General features: G+C 47.9%; 1 protein-coding gene across 2 annotated transcripts in view; it reads left to right on the top strand.

Annotated features, from left to right (window-relative positions):
• Positions 1-24,174, top strand: part of RASA4B (RAS p21 protein activator 4B) — a 48,642-nt gene that overhangs the window by 6,956 nt on the left and 17,512 nt on the right. For both annotated transcript variants that reach the window (XM_021005723.2, XM_021005722.2), the window contains exons 2-7: positions 7,958-8,014; positions 9,745-9,858; positions 12,992-13,053; positions 15,520-15,649; positions 22,136-22,217; positions 22,853-22,984. In XM_021005723.2, the coding sequence (XP_020861382.1) occupies positions 7,958-8,014; positions 9,745-9,858; positions 12,992-13,053; positions 15,520-15,649; positions 22,136-22,217; positions 22,853-22,984 (577 nt within the window). The remainder of the gene's footprint in view (positions 1-7,957; positions 8,015-9,744; positions 9,859-12,991; positions 13,054-15,519; positions 15,650-22,135; positions 22,218-22,852; positions 22,985-24,174) is intronic.

Here is a 24,174-nt window from a genome sequence, read left to right as displayed (position 1 = left end):
GAAGTCAAAGGATCACAGACTTAGAGCCGGCCAGAGGCCTTGGAGAGCCCCTTATTTTTACAGAGGAGGAAACTAAGGCTTGGAAAGGAAAAGAAGCTTGCTGAAGGCCACCCCTCTGCCTCTTGATCCAACATTGATCCCACCATACCATGTCACCACTCCTTGAGCAGCATCTCCTCTAGCTTCCACGCCCCATCCCACTCCCTGCTTTGTCTCTCCCATTTTCTCCTCTGAGATGCTTCCCAAAGTCTGCATAGTTTCACTGCTGACCTGAACTGGCACTCTGATGATAAGAGGGATCACTAGTGAATTGCCAGCTTCGTAAGCCTTTCCAGAAGGGACTAGAGCTACTGTTTCTGTGTCTATAAGTGGAGACAGTGTGGGCTGTGGGACTCATACACTGTTGGTGAAGCATACTACCTACGTGACCTTGGGCATCGCTTTCCTCATCTGTAAAATGGGGGGGTTGACCAGGATGGCTGATGAAGTCCCTTATGACTCTAGATCTAGGATCTTTCACTTACTTTGCTCATCTGTAAAATGAGCAGATTGGATGCAACGATCATTGAGATTCCTTCCAACTCTCCAGAGTGCCTGTGAAAGGCAGAGCAGGAAATTTGAGGTCTGGTCTTAGCAAGACTGGGCTACTCACTTTCTAAGGTGACTTCCTCTCAATACGCTTCACTTTCACAGATGAAATAATGCACCCGGCAGATGGAGATCAGTGGTCAGGAGATGCCTGGCAGGGGGCCGGAGGGCTAGCTGAACCTGCTAGACATGAGGCTGACCTCCACCTTGGGAGGGGATGCAAAGCACTCCCGCTTTTCTCCCCCAAACCAACTCAGAGTGGTCATTCAAGGGGAAAGGAACCAGTATTTAAATAGCTTCTACTATGGGCCAGTATGCACTATACTACATGTAACGCTGTGCTGAGCTCTTTACAGATATTATCCCATTCGATCTTCACAAACAATCCTGGGAGGTGGGTGCTATCATTATTCCCATTTTACAGATGAGGAAATCGAGGCAGAGGTTAAGTGAATTGCTTAGTGTCGCACAGCTAGTAAGTGTATGAGGCTGGATTTGAACTCACCATGCGGTCCAGTGCTCTATCCACTGCACTACCAGCTGCCTCATTTGGTGTGGGGGTTGGAGGGCCCCCTGCTAGGCTGCACAGAGCATCAGCATATGGTTGAGGCTGGCCTCCTGCCCCTGGGGCAGACTCCACACTCCCCAGTGAGCAGCCGCCTCTTCTGCTGTGTTTTGTACCACCAGCAAGAGATTGTGGGCATCCTCTACACACGCTTGCTCCTGGGCCTGCCTCTCTCTCTCTCTCTCTCTCTCTCTCTCTCTCTCTCTCTCTCTCTCTCTCTCTCTCTCTCTCTCTCTCTCTCTCACCCCCTCTCTCCCTCTCCCTCCCTCTCCCTCTCCTTCTCCCTGTCCCTCTCTCTCATTTCTCTCTCTCTCCCTCCCTGTCTCTCTCTGTGTCACTCTCTCTCTCTGTATCACTCTCTCCCTCTCCCTCCCTTTCCGTCCTCTCTGTCTCTCTCCCTCACCCTCTTCTCTGTTTCTCCCTCCCTCTCCCTTTCCTTCTCTCCCTTCCTCCCCCTTGATCTCTCTCTCTCTCTCTCTCTCTCTCTCTCTTCTCTCTCTCTCTCTCTCTCTCTCTCTCTCTCTCCCTGTCTCTTTCTGTCTCTGTCTCTCATTTTCTCTTCTCTCATTCTTTCCTTTCTTCTCCCTCTTGGGATATTAATTTAAGTCAGTGGAGAAATCCCAGCCCCCAAAAGATCTGGGTAAAACCCATCTGCCATTTCAGGGGCTATTTTGGTTCTTGCCCTCACTTCTCCTTCTCTTTTGCTCTCTGTTTCTCTTGGACAAAACTGCCAAGGTCCTAAATATAGCACCCTGGCCCAGCATACAGCAGAAATGCACCTACTCCTCCCACTTTTCTCAAGAAAAGGAAACCGCTGTTTTCAGGCAGAATCTCAGTGCCCGAAGGTGGTGACCTGGAGGGGGCCAGAGAGGGGGAGACTTGCCCTGGAGCACTGGCTCCAAAGTGGCTGCCCTCCAGGCCACCCCAATTACTCCCTGTCCCATGCTTATGCCATGTTCATTTCTCCTTCCGGAACTTTGCCCAAGTCTGCTGCCTGCCTGCAATGCCATTTGCGACTCTCTCCCCATCTTCAAAATCTAGTCCTGCCTCAGGGCTCTAGTCCCCCCTATAGGAAGTCAGTATGGTAGGTCTTTGGGCTCCAGTTCAAGAAGACCTGAATCTAAATCACATCTTAGAAATGCACTAACTGTGTGACCTAGAACAGTTACTAGAAGTTACCCCAGATGCTTACTAGCTGTGTGACTGTGAGCAAGTCACTTCACCTTGATTGCCTCAGTTTTCTCATCTGTAAAATGAGCTAGAGAAGGAAATGGCAAACCACTCCAGTGTCTTTGCCAAGAAAACCCCAAATGAGATCACAGAGTCAAACACGACTGAAAAACAACTGAACAATGACCCAGAGCAAATCACTTAAGCTCTGTGCTTTCATTTTCTCATCTGTAGAATGCGAAGGCTGGACTGACTGACCTCTAAGGTCCCTTCTAGCTCCAGATCTGTGAGACTACAACTGCTGCTTCCTCTGTCTGATCCTCAGTTTTCTCCTCTGTAAAATGAGGGATCTAGACCCAAAAGTCTCCAAAGTCCGTAGATCTGTGATCCCATGAATTTACTCCAGAGAGGCTCCATGACTGCTGATATTCTGTGACTGATGGTTGATTGGATGTTGTCCTTCAATCTCAAAGAGGACCAAAAGGACATCAATAAGTTGGGGTCAAGGTACAGTGTGTCCCACTGTGGCTGATCAGTCCAATAGAGCTTGGAGGGCTCTGCCACAGGTCGGGTACAAATAGTCAATATGAACATTAGGAGTGGAGAGGTCTCTAAATTTGTGTGTCCATGTTTCTTTTGAGCTGCTGCAATTCTGCTTTGCTTATAGAGCACAGAACCTTCTTTGATGAGGGCATGCCATGCTGGGCACTCCTGTGCCAGTGTCTCCCATGTCACACAACAGCTTCCAGAGTTCTTCAGAGAGACCTTGAGAGTGTCCTTGTATCACTTCTTCTGACCTCCGTGTATGCACTTGCCCTGTGTGAGTTCTCCATAAAATAGTCTTTTAGGCAAATGTACATTTGGCATTCGAACGACGTGGCCAGATCGTCAGAGTTGTACTCTCTAGCCATGACTGATATTATTATTAATTTTTAGAAGACTTTATTTCCATAGCACTTTAAAGTTTTTAAAAACTCTTAAGACATTTGTAGGGAGGAGGTGTGGAGACCTCTTGAGGTCCTCTACGATATCTTCCATTCCAGCCAGACCATTATGTCCACATACATCAACATTGTTGTGTTAGCAAAGACCCAGAGATAAAGTGGACGCCTGCCGACTGGAGAACATCTGAAAGAAAGATGGTGTATGAAAGCGAGAGAATATTGTTAAGCAGTAAGAAATGCTGAACATGAGAGATTCAGAGAAACATGGGAAGATTTGTACAAACTGATGCCAGGCAAAGAACAGAAGCAGGTACAACATATATCATGCCTCGGGAATGTAGGTAATAGTCACTAAAAAGCAACCAATCCCTGAAGAGTTATAAGGAACAATCTGAATCCTAGAGAACTGATGAGGAAACTTATGCCCTGCTTTTTGGTAGAGAGAGGGCTGGGGAGTCAATGGGTATACATTGTAAGATGGGATTACTGTGTTGTTTTTTTGTAAATGTTCTTCTTTGTTACAAGGATAAGTTCAGTAGTGGAGGGGAAGGCAGAATCTAGTAAGAAATAACTATGGTATAGATATAAAAGGCAACAATAAAACTTTTAGAAAGAAAGAAAAAATAGGCCTTTCCCCACTGATTTTCTCATGATTTTGTAAGCTCAGGATTGGGGGTGATCCCAGCTTTGACATGGCTTCCAGGGTTTCTCTTCTGCAGGGTAACCATCCCCAGAGTTCTGGGAATTCACAGCTTACCACGACACCCTATACTACTCCCAAACACACACAACTGATGAGTGGGAAAATGGTTAATTGCCTTGTAAGAACTGGCCACAATTCAGATTACACAGTCAGTCTCAGAAATCACAAGAGGATGGGGACATCCTCATCAGTTGTTTTCCTGTTTGGGTAAGAGACTGGGCTGCTGTCCAAATGTTTTCCCGTCAGTCACTTCCTCTGTGGGGACATTGCCATTTAATGGAGCAGGGAGTAGAACATGAGCTGGGATTCCCCTGCACCTAACCTTGGGCCACCCCTGCATAATTCCTTCTTCATCACCGTAGTTCTTCTTGTGTTTTGGGGTTCTGTTTTGTTTCATTGATGCCATAATCATTTCCCAACATCCCCTGCTCCCTGCCCCCGACCTTTGAACCCTCCCTTGTAACAAAGAAAAAGCCAGCCAACACAGCAACCACATCTTACTGTGTGGTGAGCTTGTTACTCCTGTAAACTCTCCCATGAGAATGGAAGTGTGTCCCCTTAGCCCAAGTTCATTTCGTGGTTGTTTTCATTTACATTATTGTGGTCATTCCATATTGTTGTACTGTTCCTGCTTCCGTGTCCACATATCTTCCCTAGTCTCAAAATGCTTTGTTTTCCTCATTCCTTATGGCATAATAATATTCCATTACATTCAGATATCACAGCCCATTCCCCAATTGATGGGCCTCATTTTGTTTCCAATATGCTACTATCCCAAAAAAAGTATTGATACAAATATGTGGGCCCTTTCTTTCTGTCTTTGCCCTCCCCCCTTCTTTAAAAGGGAAGTTTTGATTCTCCTTCAGGAGGGAGTTTCAGGTATAGGACACAGAAGCAGAGAGGCTCAGAGTTGGATGGGGTCTCAGAGACCATGTGTTCTAAACCCCAGACTCACAGACTTAGATCTGGAGGGGCCCCTACAGGGCATGCACTCTGAGGAGGTCAGTGTGTCACACTGACGCTGTGACCATCAGTCAGTCTCCACACCAGCTCTTACAAGCCTCCTGTAGTCCATCCTCCCCTCTCCCTCTCAGCAGAGTACCTCACACTGTGCTTTCCTGAGAAGTTAAAGGTCATCTACAGTCATCCTCTTGGGCTCCCCCACTTACCTCTAACCCACAATCCATCATCTCCCGTTTTCTTCTCCTTTGTTCCAGCTTCTGGTGACGAGTCAGCCCGTCTGACCAAGGCCAGCTCCTCTGCTTGTGAACTTGATTTCATCTCCTCCCATCTCCTCTAGAAGCTTGCCCTCAGTCATCCCCTTTCTTTCTCCCTTCTTCAATCTCACCTGATAGACTGGCTCCTTCGTCAACACCTGTAGACATACTCACTTCTTCCATCCTTAAAAGGCCCTTCACTTTACTGTGGCAATCCCTCATGCTATTATCCTAGATATCATTGCCTAACTGCTGCAAAGGATGGTCTACATTCACTGCCTCCATTTACTCACCTTCCACTCACTTCTCAGCTCCATATCATCTAGTTTCTAGCTCTACCCCTTGACGGAGCTGGCTTTCTCCAAGATACCAAGGGTACCAAGGGCTAAATCCACCAGCCTTCCCGAGTCCTCATTCTGAGAGCAGCTGGTGGCATTGCTCTCCACACCTTCCTCCCGGACATTCCCTCCTTTATCTTCCATGACGTGACTCTGTCAGTTCTCACCTTGACCGACCACCCCTCAGTCTCCTTTGCTGCATTTTCCATCTCCTGGCCACTAAATGTGGGCATCTCCCAAGGCTTCATCCCAGACCCTCTTCTCTTCTCTCTCTGTGTAAGTTCCTTGGGAGCAGAGGTTGTTTCATTCTCTGTTTTTGAGATACAATGGGTGCCTGTCACATAGTAGGTGCCTAATAAATGCTTTTAATTGAGTGGTATTCTCCTCAGCTCTTAGGTATTTAATCTCTATAGGCATCTCTGTGCAGAAGACTCCCAGATCTCTATATCCAGCCCTAATCTTTCTCCTGAGCAGGAGTGTGGCATAGTACAAAGCCTGCCTCAGAATCAGGGAGACCTGCATCTTTCCTTTGACAGATAATGACTTTGTGGCCCTGGACAAGTCACTTAACCTTTCAATGTCCCCAGCCACACACTTGACACTGTAAATTGCAGGGTCCATGCTAGGGCCATCTTGGTAGAGGAAGTTCTTCCCCAGGAGCTCCCAAGACTGATGAAATCACAGGCTTCATTAAACAATGTCTGTCTAGAAAATTGTCTTTACATGTAATTGGGGGAAACTGAAATACTAAAAATGAAACAAAGAAAGAAAATATCCATAAAAAATGTCTCCTGAATGTTGGTCCCAAGGTAACTATGACCTTCTCAGATCTCTAATACAGCATCTTCCAAATGAAACCTGGTCTTCCTCCAAACTTCTCTATTTCTGTCAAGTATGCCTCAGTTCTTTCAGGCACCCAGGCTTGCTTGGTACATACCAGCACCCAGGCTTGCAACCTATCGGAAACATCTTTAGTTCTTCTCATTCCTTAGGGACAGCTGGGTGGCACATAGAATAGCATGCTGGGCCTGGAGTCAGGAAGAGCTGAGTTCAAATTTGACCTCAGAGATACTTAGCAGCTGTGTTATCCTAAGCAAGTCATTTAACCTCTGCCTGCCTCAGTTTCTTAAACTGTAAAATGGAGATAATAATAGCACTCACCCCTCAGCGTTCTTGTGAGGATCAAATGAGACACTAGGGAGGAGAAATAGGGCACAAAATGAGGGAGGTGAGCTAGATGATCTCTAAAGGAGGCACTTCCCCAACCATCTCCTTCAGCTGCTCCGCTACAATGGAGTCACTTCTTTCGGAGAGCCATCAAGCTACAGTGGAAATACAAATGGATTTGGAGTCAGAGGAGCCAGGTTCAAATCTCATTTGCAACTTTCATGACCTGTGGCAGGTCACTTCACTTCCCTGGGCCTCAGTTCCCCCATCTGTAAAATGAAGACCTGTCTCTAGTCGTAGGGTCCTGGCTACCTTCAGGACTCAGCTCAGGCACCAGCCATCTCCTTTGGATGACCTTTCATGTCTCACCAGTTATTAGTGCTTCCCTTGACCAGACCGAGAGACAGACAGAGACCGAGAGACAGAGAGCATGAACTTGTATGTTGCATGCCTTTTAACTGAACCTGTTAAGCCCTTACGGTGTGCTAAGGCACCACACTAAAGCAAACTGTATTAATTTTATATAGATAAGATAGGGACTTAGGCACTGGCCTGTGATTTCACGGTCTAGGAACTCCCAGACGAGGAAATTCCCTCTACCAATGCAGGTGGACCTCTCCTATGTAACATATTCTTGGAGGGTTGCCCAAAGCAGTGTGAGGTCAGGTGACTTACCCAGGGTCGTACGGCCACTGTGTGCCAGAGCCAAGACTTCCTGGCTTCAAGGCAAACTTTCTATCCACTCTACTACACTGCCTCTTTCATCTTGTATTTACCCATCTGTAAACATGTTTTTCTCCACCCCCACCATCACCAAAGGTCCTATCAAGAGTTGTAGAATGTAAGTGCCTTGAGGGCAGGGACTGTTTCACTTTTGGTTTTGCTTCCCAGGCCACCTGGCCGGTAGGAGGGGATTCATAAAGACTTGCCGATGGTTGGTTGATGTCAGACATGGCTTAGTATAGAGTCAAGGGGTGGATGAAATTTCCGTTCAGTTTCCCTGAAGCCTCGACATGGGAAGGTCTCAAGTGGTGAGGGGCCCTTCCAGCTCTTCCCCGATTTCATTCTGTAAGCTTCTCTCCCCTAGCCCGTCTCGTCCTGATCTCGTTCTCTAAGGAACAGAAGCATCTCCTCTGTTCACAGCACACATCTCTGCCTGTTTTCTCTCCTCTCCTTTCTCTCTATCAGGGCTCTTGGCCCCACCTTTGTCTGACCCTCTTCATAGGCAGACACCACTGACAGGGGCCTCTTGTCTTGTCTTTCAGCACTGGCAGCAGTGATCCGTATTGCATCGTGAAGATTGACAATGAGCCCATCGTCAGGTAATTGAGGAGGAGGGCTAACCCCTTTGGGGAGGTGTTCCTTCCCGCTCAGGTCTTCACCTAGGGTCTGGGTGGATTCCTGTAGCACAGATCATGAAACAGGGACATGGGAATGGAGAGAATAACAGTAACTCCCACACATAGATTCAATCAACAAACATTTAAATTTTTTAATGATTTATTTTTAGTTTTCCAGCAAACATTTATTAAGTCCCTTCTACACGCCAGGCATTGTACTAGCCACTGGGGATACAAAGGGGAAATGTTTAAAAAGAAACAAAGGCTGCTCTCAAGGAGATTACTTTCCAATTGATAGAGTTTTAGGATCTACAAAGTGCAGTCTTCACAACAGCCCTGCAAAGGAGCCAGTCTTTTTTGCACATGGTTCGTGCTTTGTCATTGTTGAGTCATTTCAGTTGCATCCAACTTCCTACGACCCTATTGGGGTTTTCTCAGCAGAGATACTGTAGTGTTTTGCCATTTCCTTCTCCAGTTCATTTTACAGATCAGAAACTGAGGCAAACAGGGTTAAGTGACTTGCCCAGAGTCACACAGCTAACAAGTGTCTGAGGCTGGATTTGAACTCATGTCTTCCTGACTCCAGGGCCAGTTCTCTATCCACTGTGCCACCTAGTTACCCTATTGGTGCTTAATAAATAGTCATTGAATTTAATTGTCCCCATTTTATAGATGAGAAAACTCTCCAAGGTGGATCAGCCAAAGTGCATCTGTTAAGTGCCTCCTCTGTGGCAGGCGCTATGCTAGACACCCACAAAAATGAGGCAACCCCTGCTCTTGAGGCGCTATGTTCTATAATTCCAGCCAGGGGACTAATAGGGCACGTAGCCAGAAAGGTGCTGAGCCAGAACTGGAACTCGGGTCTTCTGAGTCCAAAGCCAACCTTCTTGCTCATCACCAGGCCCTCCCTCTTGCCTCTCAGCTCATTCTATACAATCTCCTTTGTTATGTGTCCATCCCACTGCTTCTAGTGAGGCCAGTCAAAGCACAGTGATCCCCTCTCCTTGACATGGCAGCCCCTGGAAGAAAGGTTAGCATCATCTATCCCTTTAGGACGGAGAACCGGGAGACTTGCCACGTAATGTTAGGAAAGTCATTTGCCCCTTCTTTGCCTCAGTTTCTTCACTGTGTCAAATCCCTGTCCTGCCTATCTCATAGGGCTGCTGCGACAATGAAATGGATGTGAATAATGAATGTGAAAACATTGTTATCTCTAAAAACTAAAAGATCATTATAGTCTGTAAGCTCCTTGAGGGCAGGGATTCTGTCTTATTTATCATTGTATTTCCCTGCAGGTAGTAGGTCCTTAATAAATGTTGACTGACTGACTGAATGAATGCATCCATGCGTGAATGAATGAATGAATGAAAGTGCGGAAAATAGCGAACACAAAGAAAGGCAGCCATTTACCCAGCTAGGCAGCAGAGGTAGATTAGGAACACTTAAAGAGTTAAAATAACATTTTAAAAAACGATCAAGTGGAATAAAAGAACTAGCCAGGGGTGGGAGGCCTGCGGCCTTGAGGCCCCATGTGGCCCTCTAGTCCTAAAGTGCGGCCCTTTGGCTGAATCCAAACTTAGAAGTTTGGCTGCGGGTCCCCCATCCCTGTGCCTAGGCTCTGGGGGTGGGGGGGGAGGGGTGGAAGATGGCCCGGCTCTGGCGCTAAGGGCTGTTCCTGAGGAGCTCTCTTTCTCTCCATCTCTCTCCAACAGGACAGCCACGGTGTGGAAGACCTTGTCCCCATTCTGGGGCGAGGAATACAAGGTTCACCTCCCTCCCACCTTCCACTCTGTGTCCTTCTACGTCATGGATGAAGACGCCCTCAGGTACGACGCCCTCACGTCTGGCCCGGAGCTCCAGAGAGCTGGAAGCGACAGGGAGCCCGGAAGACGCACCCAGAATGGACGGCTGTAGTTGTGGCGGTGGGCATGCGTGTGGTAGAAGGGAGGCAAGGGGAGATGGTCCACAAAAGGACCCCGTTGGCTAGGGAGAGCAACCTTGAAGCCCTCACGTGAGCAAGCTGGGTTAGAACCAGGTCCACATCCCCCACCCAGGGCCTTTTAGTATGAGGAGTCTAGGATGTCGAGATCTTGGGGGGACCATTTAGTCCCATTCCCTGATGTGGCCGAGGAGGAACTTGACTGTGGAAGGTACTCACCCAAGGCCACCTGGGGCAGAATAGGACTGAGGATACACCGCCGGATGAAGGCCTTGGAAGTGTGCTGAATCATATGAGAATGTGATTTCTCAGCTGGGAAGACCTCAGAGAACAGGGATGAGCTGGGGGCCCAGCTCCTGTAGGGTGGCTCTGGGGCCAACTGGTGTAAATCACGGCTAGAGAAACAGAGAGAGAAAAGGGAGAGGGGTGTGTGTGTGTGTGTGTGTGTGTGTGTGTGTGTGTGTCTGTCTGTCTGTGTGTGCTTGTGTGTGGGTGCACACACCAAATGAGTTTGGTTTGAGATTTCAAACAGGACTTCTAGCTGTTCCTCATATGCAACGTCCTATCTCTTACCTCCATGCCTTTGCAGTCTCTACCTTGTGCCCTGTATGTACCCTTTCTCTGCCTTCTCTCTCCCCAAATCCCCGGGTTCCTTCAAAGCCCCCTCCTACTTGAAGACTTTGCTGGTCTCTACTGACCCCCCCAGCCCCGCCAGGTATTAGCATCCTCCCTTTGCATTTATCTTGTTTTTCCTCACTTACAAGTACGTGCTTTATTCTCCCATAAAACATAAGCTCTTTAATGGTAGGAACTGCTTCATTTTTGTCTCTATGACCCCAGTGCTGTGTGTCCCAAGGGAAGTCACTTAACCTCTCAGTGCCTTAGGCAACTCTCTAAGTCTGTGTCTGTGGAGGAAGCTCCTCCCTTGGAATCCCACCAATGAGATCACAGGCTTACTTCCTATCCCTCTCTCCAGGATGTAGCGCATTGATCTGGCCCATAGTAGGCGCTTAATAAATATTTGTTGAATTGAATCAAATCAAAAGAACAGAGATAAAGAGGAACATTTGACTGATGAATGAATGAATGAGTGATGAATGAATATGGAGAAAAAAGCATTACTTGAAGGCCTACTATGTGCTGAGCTCAGTGTTGAACTTTGGGGATACAAATAGGAAAGTAAGCAAGCCCCTGCTCTCACGGAGTTCACATTCAAATGCGGGAGGCGTCACGTATAGGAGGGCGTGTCTGCAGGGCAGCTGATAGTGTCTTCCTTTATGTAACTTCTATGTAACCATTATCAGCTGTTACACATGTAGTTTATTTAATCAATCAACTACATTGTTTATTGATGGTATACCAAATAATTTAGTGGCTGTTTGTACTGGTTTAGGGAAAATGAGAGCAAATGCATGCAGTGCAGCTCAGGCGACAGGCTCAATCCAGGCAATAGATAGATTCTGGATGGCCTGCAGATGTTGGGGATTGGGGGGTTTATACTGAGGTAGAAAACAGACTGAACAATAACAAGAACAAGAAAACAGGGGAATGAGGCTCACTGTGAATGCACCCAGGCAGGTAGGTGGTGTAGTGGACGGAGGGCCAAGCCTGGAGTCAGGAGGGCTCATTGTCCTGAGTTCAAATCCAGCCTCAGATTTACTAACTCTGTGACCCTTGGCAAGTTGCTTAATCCAATTTGTGTCAGTTTACTCATTTGTAAATGAGCTGAAGAAGTAAATGGCAAACTACTTCAGTATCTCTGCCAAGAAAATCCCAGATGGGGTCAGGAAGAATCACACAGCTGAAAAATGACTCAATACTAATAAAATAAATGCACCCTTCTAGGACAAGTAGACCTCAGGTCCCTTTGAACATACCTGTCGTGAGTAAGTCGCCAATCTTGAGTAGGTTTGGATTTGAGACAAATCGGAGATGCCTTTGGAGTCAGGGGCTATCCTGGTGGATATTCATCTGTCATTCCCCCATCTCTCCCTCCTTGTTTCTCCTCCCACTCGGGGAAGGGCTCTCATCTAATCCAGATGGTGTGCACTAGGTGCTCGTGTTTATGTGCATGCGTGAACATGTGAGTGTACATATCTGAGTATGGAAGTATTTTGCACAAGTAGGAAGTTAAAGTTCTGTTTCCTTTGGGTAGGAAGTTTCCAAAGCCAGAGAAGAAGCACGTTGTTGGTGTGGGGTGCCACCCCATGACCCCAGCCCCAGAAGATGAGCTAGCCTGTAATAGTAGATACAGTGGTGGATGAGATTGGACCTCTGAGCTTTGTCCTCACAGCTTAACCTAAGCCTGGCCAGTTCAGTGGCCCTGAACTTCTACCCCTCAGAGCTCTGAGGAGCAAGACAGCCCACCGACTCATAGGGGAGCTTTGTAGGAAGCTTGGAGGGCATCTAGTCCAGTGGCTTCATTTTAGGGCTGAAGAGGGCTGAGGAAGTGGTGTGATGTGCCCAAGATTACAAAGGGAGTCAGAACAGGGCTGGGGTTTAGATTTGGGTTGTAGGATAATCATGATAATATCTAACTTTTATATAGCACCTACTATATACCAGGCACTATGCTAAGCACCTTACAACTATTTTTGCATTGATCCTCACACATTATCCCCATTATATAGATGAGGAAACTGAGGCCAGCAGGGTTAAGTGACTTGCCCAGGGTCACACAGCTAATAACTGTCTAAGGCAGGATTTGAACTCAGGTCTTCATGACTCAGCCCATCACTCTAGGCTCAGGGAACTTTTATGGCATAGTGAAATAGTGATTTCTTGTCAATAGCAGAGCTGGCCAGCTAAGAAGGACCTCCGAAGGCCCTCTAGTACATCCTTCTTAATTTACAGATAAGATAACCAAAGCCCAGACAAAAAAAAAAAAAAGAGACTTGCCTAACGTCATACAAGTAGTAAGAATCAGAGGTGGAATTTGAACCCAGATCCTTGAATCTAGCCCAACTGCTTTTTCTGTTGCCATTAATCTTGATGTTCTCTCCTCTTCCCTCCCTCCATAGCCGAGATGATGTCATTGGGAAGGTCTGCCTCACCAGAGACGTCTTAGCTGAGCATCCCAAGGGTAAGAGCATCTTTTGGCTCCCTGAGCCCACCCCTGTGTCCCCTGTATCCAATGACTCCTGTTCTGCCTTTTCTACAGCTTGGTCCATCTGGACAGAGGTCCACCTGGCTCCTGGCCAAATGGGGGGGGGTCAAAGGGAAGAAGGGAGGGGTCATGGTTATTTACCAGGATGGAACTTTGGAGTTTCCTTTGTAGCCATGCTTGAGCAAACCTGGTAGGGCCTCACACCCCTGTGTCCAACCCTCATGCCTACCCCTTCGTTAGAGAAGGGACAGGAGATGAAGGAGCTAATGGAAATTGGAAACTGTTAGATTCTGGTGCCTGGAAGGAACTTAGCCTCAGAGCTGGAAGGGCTCTAGGCAGCCATCTAGTCCACCTCCTACCCCCACCCTTCATTTTATAAATGTAGAACCTGAGGCCCATGGTTGTTAAATGACTTGCCCAAGGTCACCCTGCTAATAAGTGGCAGAAGTGAGATTCACACCCAAATCCCTTACCTCCAAATCCAGTCCATTTCCAAGTCATCTCATCCAGTCCCCAGCATCTGAGCAGCTCATTCTGCCCTTAAAACTATACCAGGAGGCTGAGCTTCTCAAGGTCAGAAACATTTCACTATTTGTATTTCTCCTCAGGACCTAGGACAGCTCCTAGCATAGGGTCCAGGCACTGGTCCTGTCATTTCTCTGGTAAAGGGAGATTGGAAGCTGCCCCTATTGGTGCAGGTTGACGCTTTCTCCATCTTAGAATGTGTGTGTGTGTGTGTGTGTGTGTGTGTGTGTGTGTGAGTGAGTGTGTGTGTGCGCATGTGTGCGTGTGTATGTGTGCATGGTGGGGATGGGGGATAGGTGGGGCACACATAGGGGAAGGACACCGAGTGGTGAGGACTTGTTCACGATCTTGAACAAAGCACCCGTTACACATGGCCCGAACTGGGCTAGATGCAGAGAGTGGCAGACAAAAATGAAACCATGCCTAGAATGAAAGAGTTAACATCCTACTCTGGGGAAGTAAGCATCCAGACAACTCACCATAAAACAGAAAAAGCAAAGATAAAGTCATAAGCTGGGGTCAGGTTGGAAAAGACGTCTGTAGGAGGTGGCATTAAAGGAAGCTTGGGATTCTAAGAGGTAGTGGTCCAGAGTGAGTGAAGTCCAGGCTCAGGCTGAGTCGTCTCCTCTTCTCTACACCCCAAAGGTTTGCTGGGGTGGGACCTTCTCCCCCTGAGGTCCTGCTTCCTTTCTCCCCACCTGCTGCTGTTTATAATGGGCTGCCAACTTCTTGGGAGGATTTCATGGCTGCCCTGAACCATGATTCACTCAATACCACCCAGGACCAGAGGCACTTCTGTCTGCTTCTTTCTGGGCTTAGGCCCTGAATCCCTGACAGCTGAAATAAACATAACTGAGCTCCATTCTTGGGCCCTGAGGGTTATGCTTCTCAGAGCCTGCTGTGTCCCTCTTCCTAGACTCACAGAATCACTCAGCTGGAGCACTGGAAAGAACCTTAGTAGCCACTGGTCTAATCCATACACACAAGGAAGCCCTCCTGTAACATCCTGACAAATGATCGTCTATTAGGGCATGGAAATCATTGACCGGCATGGGCTTTTGAGTCAGGGACCTCAATTCAAACCTGCCTCTGATGCTTATTTTCTATGAAACCTTGGGTAAGTCACTTCCCTCCTGTGTGCCTCGGTTTCCTCATCTGTAAAATGAAGCAGCTGAACTAGATGGAAGGGTCCTTTCCAGATCCAGATCCATGATCCAGTGATTCTGAACTCCTTCTTACCCAGGGTGTGAATCTTCTCCTCATGATACCTCTGAGCTAGAGCAGGCAGGAATCATCGCCCCTATTTGCTCAAGGTCACACAAGTGGCTGGAATCAGAGGATTATAGCTTTAGGGCTGGGAGGGACTCCAGAGGCCATCTAGTCTAACCAGCTCATTTTAAAGATGAGGAAACTGAGGTCTGAGGAGGGAAAGTGACCTGCCTACGGTTACACAATAGCAGCCAGGTTTTGAACTCAAGTCCAATAACTTTGGTTCATCCCCCTTTCCACTTATTTATCTAGAGAAATCTATGTGTAGCCTGAGTACCCCATTTTACAGAGGAGAAGGAGGAGGCTCAAAGCGATGAATTTGGGCAAACCAGCAGGCCATAAATTTCCGAGCTGGGGATTCAGGCCTGGGTCTTCTGGCTCCCAGCCCTGGCTGCTCCCTAAGGCTCCACACTGCCTAGATCTGTGCCCAAGCGGAAGGCCCCACTCTGCCCCCCACCATGGGTGACAAAGCAGGACCTGAAGCAGGTGGCTGACAGTGGGTAGGACAAGTCAGGGTCTTACAAGATTCAGGATGAGCTTCTTCCAGGGCCTTCTGCGCTCCCTCCTCTGCTGCCTGCCCAGGGTTGCCCAGTCTCAACCTGGCCCCAGTGAGCGCTCTTAAGGCCCTGTCCTTCTTACCTCCCCCAGGTTACAGTGGATGGCTCCACCTGAAGGAGATTGACCCGGATGAGGAGGTGCAGGGGGAGATCCATCTGAAGATGGAGATCGTGCGAGGCCAGGGGTCCCAGAAGCTTCGCTGCACAGTGTTCGAGGCCAGGTGGGTGGGGGGCCCTCACTCTCCCATGCCAGCTACCGTGAGCAAGCCGTGGACACCCTCTAGGGTCCCTGCTGAGGTGGGGGGATAGACTGATAAGAGCTAGCAGTCACAATAACTGACATTTTCATACATTTTGTGTCTCATTTGATCCTGACAACAACCCAGTGAGGCCAATGATATTTTTATCCCCATTTGATAAGGAAACTAAGGCTCAGAGGGGTTAAACAGGGTCAATCAATTCATCATTAAGCATTTATTAAGCACTTACTACATGCTAGGCACTAGAGATGCAATGACAGATGTGACACAGCCCCTACCTTCAAGGGACTTACATTTCATTGGAGGATACAATGAATGAATGAATGAATGAATGAATGAATGAATGAATGAATGAATGAATGAATGAATGAATGAAAAAGAATTTATTAAGTGCTTACCGTGTGCCAGATATTGTGCCAGGCACTGGGCATACAAAGACAGAAGGAACAGCCCCTGTCCTCAGGGAGCTTACATTTTGTTGGGAGAGATAGTGAGTAAGTGACTGAATGAATGAATGAAAAATAATTAAGTGCTTACCATGAGCCAGGCATTATGGTAGTCACAAGGGATAGAAATAAACAGTAAAAATAATTCCTGCCCTCAAAGAGCTTACATTCTAATGAGAGAAAGAACAAGTTTCTAACAGGAACATATGAGATATTCAGGGTATCTGAGCAGAGGGCACCAGCAGCTTCAGGCACCAGAGAAGTTCTCCAGCAGAAACTGGTAGTGAGCTGAATCTTGAAGGAAACAGACACAGAGGTAGGAAGCATCTGCAGCAGGATTTGAACCCAGGTCTTCCTCACTCCAAATGCAGTGCTTTTTGCCTACTGCTGGTGTTTTCCTTTATGAAATGACCTGAAAAACTCTTGATAAATCAGCTTTGTACAGTGAATCTGGCATTACTTGCAGCAGTATTTAAGACAAATCCTCTTGTGATGTGGGAAGTTTCCCCGTGCAAAGCCCCCATCCCACCATCATGGTTTGTCATGGTTCGATAGCCACCCAATTTTCACATATCTCCCGGGGAAGTTGAAGTCTCTGCCTGTGGGAAGCTTGTGTTCAGATCCCTAGAAGACACACTCAGAAATGACTTGTGCCTCTTGGGTGGAGACGGTTTGCGCTGAGTCGTCCATTTCCTCCAGAAATCTTGGGGTCCATGTCGTGGCAGGGGAATCGGGGATCAGGGCTAGTCTGTGGCCAGTGCTCGGGGGTTGGGACCAGCCTGGGGAGGGATCATAGACTAAGAGTGGGGGCCCCCGTTTTGTGATTGTAGCTGGGATGATCAGAGGAAGTCCTGATTTTGAGGATTAGGGCACTTCCCACGGAGCTGATCATTTTCTGAGGAGCATGGGCCCTCTGCTAGGGGACATAATGAACCCCTCTGACTGTCATCCTTGACACTGGCTCACAAATCATCTTCAGCCCCCAACCCCCATCCCAACTGCCCCAGCCATTGGGAATCAGTCAGTCAGTAAGCATTTATTAAATGCCTACCTACTACGTGCCAGGCACTGTGCTGGGCACTGGGGTCACAAAAGAGGCAAAAGAGTGCCTGCCCTCAAGGAGCTTCAATTCTAATGGGAAAGACAACATGCGAATAAATCAGTCAGAGGAGTTCACTGGGTTGAACTCAGAGCACATGTCCAGCTCCAAAGGAAGGACCCCAGTCCAGGAAATGTCAACTCTGATGAGGAAGCTGAGGCTTGGGGGAATTAAGTGACTTTCCCAGAGTCACACAGCTGGGGTCAAAAGCAGCATTTGAACCCTATCTCTGTAATCCCAAGTTTCGCAGTCTCTGTACTACAGCATGTGGTCTTCTCTCTGTTGGATTGACAAAGACAAGCCAGGAAGGCCCAGTTTTGTCCAAATCATAGCTCCTCGTTGGAGGGGGGAGGGGGCATAGCAGGTCTCTATCTTCTTTCTCCATCTCCCACATCATCTTGTCTCTACCACACATCAGCTAGCTGCTCTGCAAAGTTTCTTTTTGGGGGTTGCTACCATCTGATTTTTTTCCTTTTTTTGTTTGATTTTAATATTTTATTTTTTGTTGCATTTTTAGTTCTGAACTGTCTCCCTCCTTCCCTCCCTACCCCACACTAGAGAAGGCCACCATTTCACACACACACACACACACACACGCACACACACATACACACATTCACACACCTATTGCATACATATATACATGTATAAAACCATACCATGCATGCTTCTATTTATCAGTTTTCTCTGGAGATAGATAGCATCTTCCTTCAGGGGTGGGATCCTTTGTAGTTGAGTTGAATATTATAATACTCAGAATAACTTAGTCATTCATAGATGTTCTCTGAACAATATTGCTGTTCCTATTTACAACGTTCTCTTGGTTCTGCTCACTTCACTTTTCATTACTTCATACAAGTCTTTCCATGTATTTCTAAAACTCTCCTGCTGGGCATTTCTTTTTTTATTATATACATATATGTTTAATTTTTACATTAGTCATGTTGTAAAGAAGAATTAGAACCAGTAGGAGGAACCACAGGAAAAGAAACAGAAGAAAAAAACAGAGCAAATAATAATGCTTCGATCTGCATTCAGACTCCATGGTTCTTTCTCTGGATGTGGAAGCATTTTCCATCATGAGACTTTTGGAGATGTCTTAGATCCTGGCATTGCTGAGAAGGGCTAAGTCTGTCAAAGTCATCGCACAACACAGCTGTTACTGTGTACAACGTTCCCCTGGTTCTGCTCACTTCACTCAGCATCAGACCATACAAGTCTTTCCAGGTTTTTCTGAAGTCAGCCTGTTCATCATTTCTTATAGCACAATTGATTATCTCTTACTGCACAGTAGTATTCCATTACATTCATATGCCAGCACTTGTTTTAGGCATTCCTTAATTGATGGGCATCCCTTCGATTTCCAGACACCATCTGTTTTTGTAATTTCTCCTTCCTCAGGGTCCACTTCTCCCTTCCTCTTCTCCTGATCTAAAGCTGTTCCAGGCTGCTGGTAGGGAGCCTTGAAAGGGGAGAATGAAACAGCCTTATAGATCATAGGACCATAAACATGGAGTAGGAAAGGAGTCTAATGCCCTCATTTTACAAATGAGGAAACTGAGGCCCAGAGAGATTGAAGTCACTTGCCTCTGGTTGCACAGTTTGTAAGGGATGGAAACAGGATGGCACCAAGGTCCTCTGGCTCCCAATTCAGTTCTCTTTTGACTTTTATTCTGACCTCCTAATTTTATAGAGTCCCAGAGTAGGGAAGGAACATGAGCCAAAGTCACACAGCTATTAGTAACAAGATTCTTATTGAGGTCCTCTGACTGCAAATCTGGCGTTCTTCACAAATGACAGCATCTCTCCTCTAGAGTAAGCTGGGCTGTGTGTCTAATGCCATCCCTGTCCCCTCCCTGATTCCTCTCTGCTCCCTCCCCCTCCCCGACTTTGAGGATTTAAGCTTTATGGCTTTCCCTTTATCTGACCATTGCCTGAGCTGAGCCTCTGGCCACGTGTGTGCCCATGTGTGTGTGGGAGGCTGTTTGGGAATCTCCAGGAGTGACTCACTTTCTCCTTCTCCCCATTTCGGTTGGTGGGAGCAATGAAGGACAGCCCAGGCGTGCTGGGGTTTTCTCTCCAGGATCTCCTGATGTTTTGGGTCCCTCTGTGGCACTGAGTCACTGGGAGGAGTAGGCAGGGTGGAGACAGTCTGCAGCCTCCCCTGACTGAACTGTCTGGGTCTCCCCCAGTATTTTTAGCTGCCACCCACCAGCCAAGCCAGCCTCAGGGAGTGAGTCATGGAGAATTCCACCCGTAGGAAGCACGTCTCTGGCTCCTGGATCTGCCCCTTTCTCTGATGTGCGTGTCAGACCACCAGCAGCTGATGGGGAGGGCACCTTCTACACTGTCAGGAGTGGAGCTGGAAGCCAAACCAACCGGGTTCCATGCCTATGCTTCAGTTCATCAAAGGCCTCCAAGGGTGAAAGGTCATAGTTTATAGGGTCATAACTCAGAAACCATCGAGTCTAACCTCTCATTTTATAGATGACGAAACTGAGGCCTTTTGGCAGTGCCAGGGTCAGCACCTTCCTGGATTTTAAAGGCAGCAAAGTTTGTCTCAGGTGACAAGAGAGTGCCAGGGTCAGAGATTTAGATCAAGAAGAAACCTTAGACATCATCCATTATTTTCATTTTCTGAGGAGGAAACAGACCCAGACCTCCAGAGACAGGTGCTGTGGATACAAGACCAAGGCCCTGCCCTCAGGGAGCTTACATTCCACTGGAAGAGACAACATGTATAAGAGTAAACACAGGCAAGATAAATACGGAGTGGATGGAAGGTCCTGTTAGGGGTGAAGGTTCCGTGGAAGGTGGCACTCAAACCGAGCCTTGAAGGACTCAAGGATTCTAAGAGGTGGAGGTGAGGCTGGAGAGCATTCTGGGAATGGGGGATACCCAGTGGGAAATCCAGGAGATGGGAAACAACTGTCATTCATGAGGAACAGCAGATGGGAAGCTGTCACTGGACCGCAAAGAACATAGAGGGGAGTAATATATAAGAAGATAAGGATAAGAAAAGGTTAGGTGGTGAAAGACTTTAAATGCCAGACGAAGGAGCCAAGAGGACACGAGTTCCATCCAGCCTCAGACACTTACAAGCTGTGTGACCTTGGGCAAGTCACTTAACCTCTGTGTGCCTCAGTTTTCTCAACTGTAAAATGGGGGTAATAATAGCACCTCCCTCCTAGGGCTGTGAGAATCAAAAGATAATATTTGTAGAAAATGATTAGCACAGTGCCTAGCACATAGCAGGTGCTATATAACTGCTTATTCCCTTCTTCCTCCCTGTCTCCATTCAGGCCTCTTGAGAGTTTACAATCCTAGAGTCAGAATTGGGAAGGACCACAGCAGCTATCTCCCATATCACCGATATCTATCAAGCCGTATCCCCAACCCCTGCTGTAACATGTTAGACGGGTGGTCAGGCAGCCTCTACTTGAAGACCTCTGATGAGAGGGAGCCTACCTCCTCTCTTGGCCAGCCAGTCCATTTTTGGACAGCTCCAGTTTCAGAAAGTTGGGGGTTTTTGTTTTCCTGCCCCCCAGCTTCAAGCTTCACTTTGTCTCTTTGAGAATTTCACCCATTGCTGCTCCCTGATCTGTCCCCTGGGGCCAAGAAGAACAAAGCTAATCCTGCCTCCCTAAGACAAACCTACAAGTCCTTGGGAACAGCTCTCCGATCCCAGTGTCTTCTCTGGGTTGAGTCCCTAGTCCCTGTGCTGCTCCTCATATAACACAGCCTCAAGCCCCTTCACACACACACACACACACACACACACACACACACACACACACACACACACACACACAGTCACCATCGCCCAGAGGCTAATCATTGTCCCTCTTCACTTGTGGTGCCCAGAATCGAACACAATATTTCCAATTGATATGCATTTATTAAGGGCCTGGAATATGCTAGGCACTGCTAAGCACCTGATGAGTACTCCAGATGAGATCTGACCAAGGCAGAAAACCATCAGACTGCTAAGTGGCGCAATGGATAGAGTGCTAGCCTGAAGTTGGGAAGACTCATCTTCCTGAGTTCAAATCCAGCCTTGGACACTTACTAACTGTGTGACCCTGGGCAAGTCATTTCACCCTGCTTGCCTCAGTTTCCCCATATGAAAAGTGAGCTGGAGAAGGGAATGGCAAACCACTCTGGTATCTTTGCCGAGAAAACCCCAAATGGGGTCACAGGGAGTCTTGGCCACAACTGAAATGACTGAACAAACAAAAACCACATCACTTTCTTATTCCTGGAAGCTCTTACTGCCTCTTTTAATGCACCCCCAGATTGTATTCACTCTTCTGGTTGCCTTGGTCTACAAAGGCCCCCAGGTCTTTCATTATTGACCTAAGCTCGGCAGAGTGGAGAGAGAGCCTGCCTCAAAGCCAAGAAAGCTTGGGTTCAAACTCTGATCCTGATACACCTTTGACCCAGAGCCACTTAACTTTCAAGGCTCTGGGCAATCTCTGGGGCTGTAGGTTGCTGAGAGACGGCTGGCCTGCTGTAGCTGAGGGGGTTTCCTTTTCTGGGAGTTCCTCTTACTATAGAAATCACTGGTCCAGACCCTCTCATTATTTATATAAAATCACTGTTGTTATTGTTATTGTGATTGTTAAAATCTCATGAAATTCTGGCTGTGTGTCTTGTAGCACACAGTTGTGACAGAGGCTTTGGTGGGGCACCCGGCAGGGGGAGGCTGGGGAGGCATCCTTTCAGGTGGGCCTGGGGCAGAGGCTTTGGTGGGGCACCCCACCTTTCAGGGCCAGATAAGATTAGACAAAGCCTTTGCTGTCGGGTGGGACAGAGGGGCCCCTCATCCCTCTGCATTGTCTGCCTGTGTCCCAGAGGACAAAGGGTAAGCCAGAACTTACCCAATCACCTGTCTTTCCCCAGGGACTTGGCCCCAAAGGACCGTAATGGAGCATCTGACCCCTTTGTGCGAGTGCGTTACAATGGCAAGACCCAGGAGAGTTCGGTAAGGGGGTGCTTATGGGAGTATGCATAGGGCCACTGACACCCCACTTCCAGGTGGAAAGGAGGAAGGAGGCAATGAGGGTCTCCTCTCAGCCAAGCATGGATCAAGGAACTAGAAATGTCCCTGTCGCTAAAGCTCGCTCAGACCCACCTCAGTGGAGCCCTAGTTGGAGGAAGTGGTACAACATTGGATGAGAAGTCAGAAGTCCCAGCTGCCCACTCACCTTGATCCACTCAGTGCCTCAGTTTTCCTATCTGTGAAAGGGAGAGGAGGTCAGACTGGATGGCCCCTAAGATCTTAGACCTAGAACAGGAAGGGACCTCAGAGTCCCACCCACCCCTTCATTTTATGGATAAGGAAACAGCCTTAGGGAGCTTAAGTGACTTGGTCACAGATAATAAGGTAATGAGCTTCACAGGTGAGATCTGAACCCACAGCTTCTGTCTCCAGAGCTGGGGCTTGTTCCACTCTGGTCCTGTGAGAGTGAGCCCCTCTCTGAACCGAGGCTCCAGTGATGTGCCTGGTCTCAGAAGAACCTGTGAAGAGAGGAGTTCCCCCACCCCAGAACAGCCAGGCCAGGATGGGTCAGGCAGGTGTGGGACTGGCTTCCCCTTGCCTCCCTCCCCCCTGGTCAGATTGTAAAGAAATCCTGCTACCCGAGATGGAACGAGACCTTTGAGTTTGAGCTGGAGGAGTCCGCCCCAGGGACGCTGTGTGTGGAAGCCTGGGACTGGGACCTGGTCAGCAGAAATGACTTCCTGGGCAAGGTGAGTCAGCTCAGCTCAGCTCGCCCCGGGCACCTTCTCCCTTTGGAAGAAACTGTCTGTTCGGAATGAACTCGACAGCCACCAACAAACACAAGCATGTCAGTATGCAAAGGAGAACCAGAAAGAGGATTATCTAAGTAAAGGTGTGCTTTATCATTTGGTTTTTTTTAAAAAAGTATATATATACACATATATGTGCACACACCCATATATACATATCCCATAGATTTAAGAGTTAGACAAGATCTCAGAGGCTGTCTAATCCAGAACCCTCATTTTATAGATGAAGAAACTTAGGTGACTTCACCAAGGTCATACAGTGGTAAGGGTCAAAGGCAGGATTTGAACCCAGGTCCTCTGACTCTACAGCCTATGCTTTTCCTATTAACCACACTGCTTCTTGACAAAATTGCCTTTTCTGACTCAGTCTACTTAGATGAATGAAGAGAAGCTATTTCTTCTAGAGAACTGGAGACTGGGGCAGCTAGGTGGTACAGTGGATAGAGCTTTGGCCTTAGAGTCAAGAGGACCTGAGTTCAAATCCGGCCTCAGATACTTGACACTTAATAGTTGTGTGACCCTGGGCAAGTCACTCACCCCCCCCCAAAAAAAAGAGGGAGAGAGAGAGAATGTGAGACTGTATTTCTAGGGGTATCCTAGGGTGAGGCTGCTCTGCCCTGAGCCAGGGTGGTAGGAGCAGTACCTTGGACCCAGAACATCTCATGGGGATGGTCTAAGGAAATTTGGGATTGGGGTTGGGGGTGTCTTTGTTCTGGGGTAATTAATGAACTTCGGTCTCTAGAGAGGAAAATGAAAGGGGAACTTTCCAGCCATCACGGATGGGCTCATCTGACTGGTGAGGAGTGAGTCCTTGGTCTGGGGGTCAGAATGTGTGAATCCTGGACACCTTCCATCTTGGATCCAACCCTAGAAGCGTTGTCTGGCATTCTCCCAAAGAAATAGCGCTTCTCCTGTTTGTCCAGGCAGACACTGACCAAGCTGGAGGGGAATTCAGCTAGGAGGCAATGCAGTACAGGGAAAAGAGCATGGGGACTGTCTGGTGTCATAGAACAGGGGTTCAAATCCCGCTTCTGACATTTACCACCACGTGACCTTGGGAAATCACTTAACTTCCCCGGGCTCAGTTCCCTCATCTATAGAATGAGGGCATTGGGTTCCGTGTCCCTCGA

Source organism: Phascolarctos cinereus, unplaced genomic scaffold (genome assembly GCF_003287225.1).
Source record: "Phascolarctos cinereus isolate Bilbo 61053 unplaced genomic scaffold, phaCin_HiC Scaffold_5;HRSCAF=322, whole genome shotgun sequence".
Taxonomy (NCBI): Eukaryota; Metazoa; Chordata; class Mammalia; order Diprotodontia; family Phascolarctidae; genus Phascolarctos; species Phascolarctos cinereus.
The sequence above is the reverse complement of the archived record's forward strand: the minus strand, read 5'-3'. Positions and strand labels throughout refer to the sequence as shown.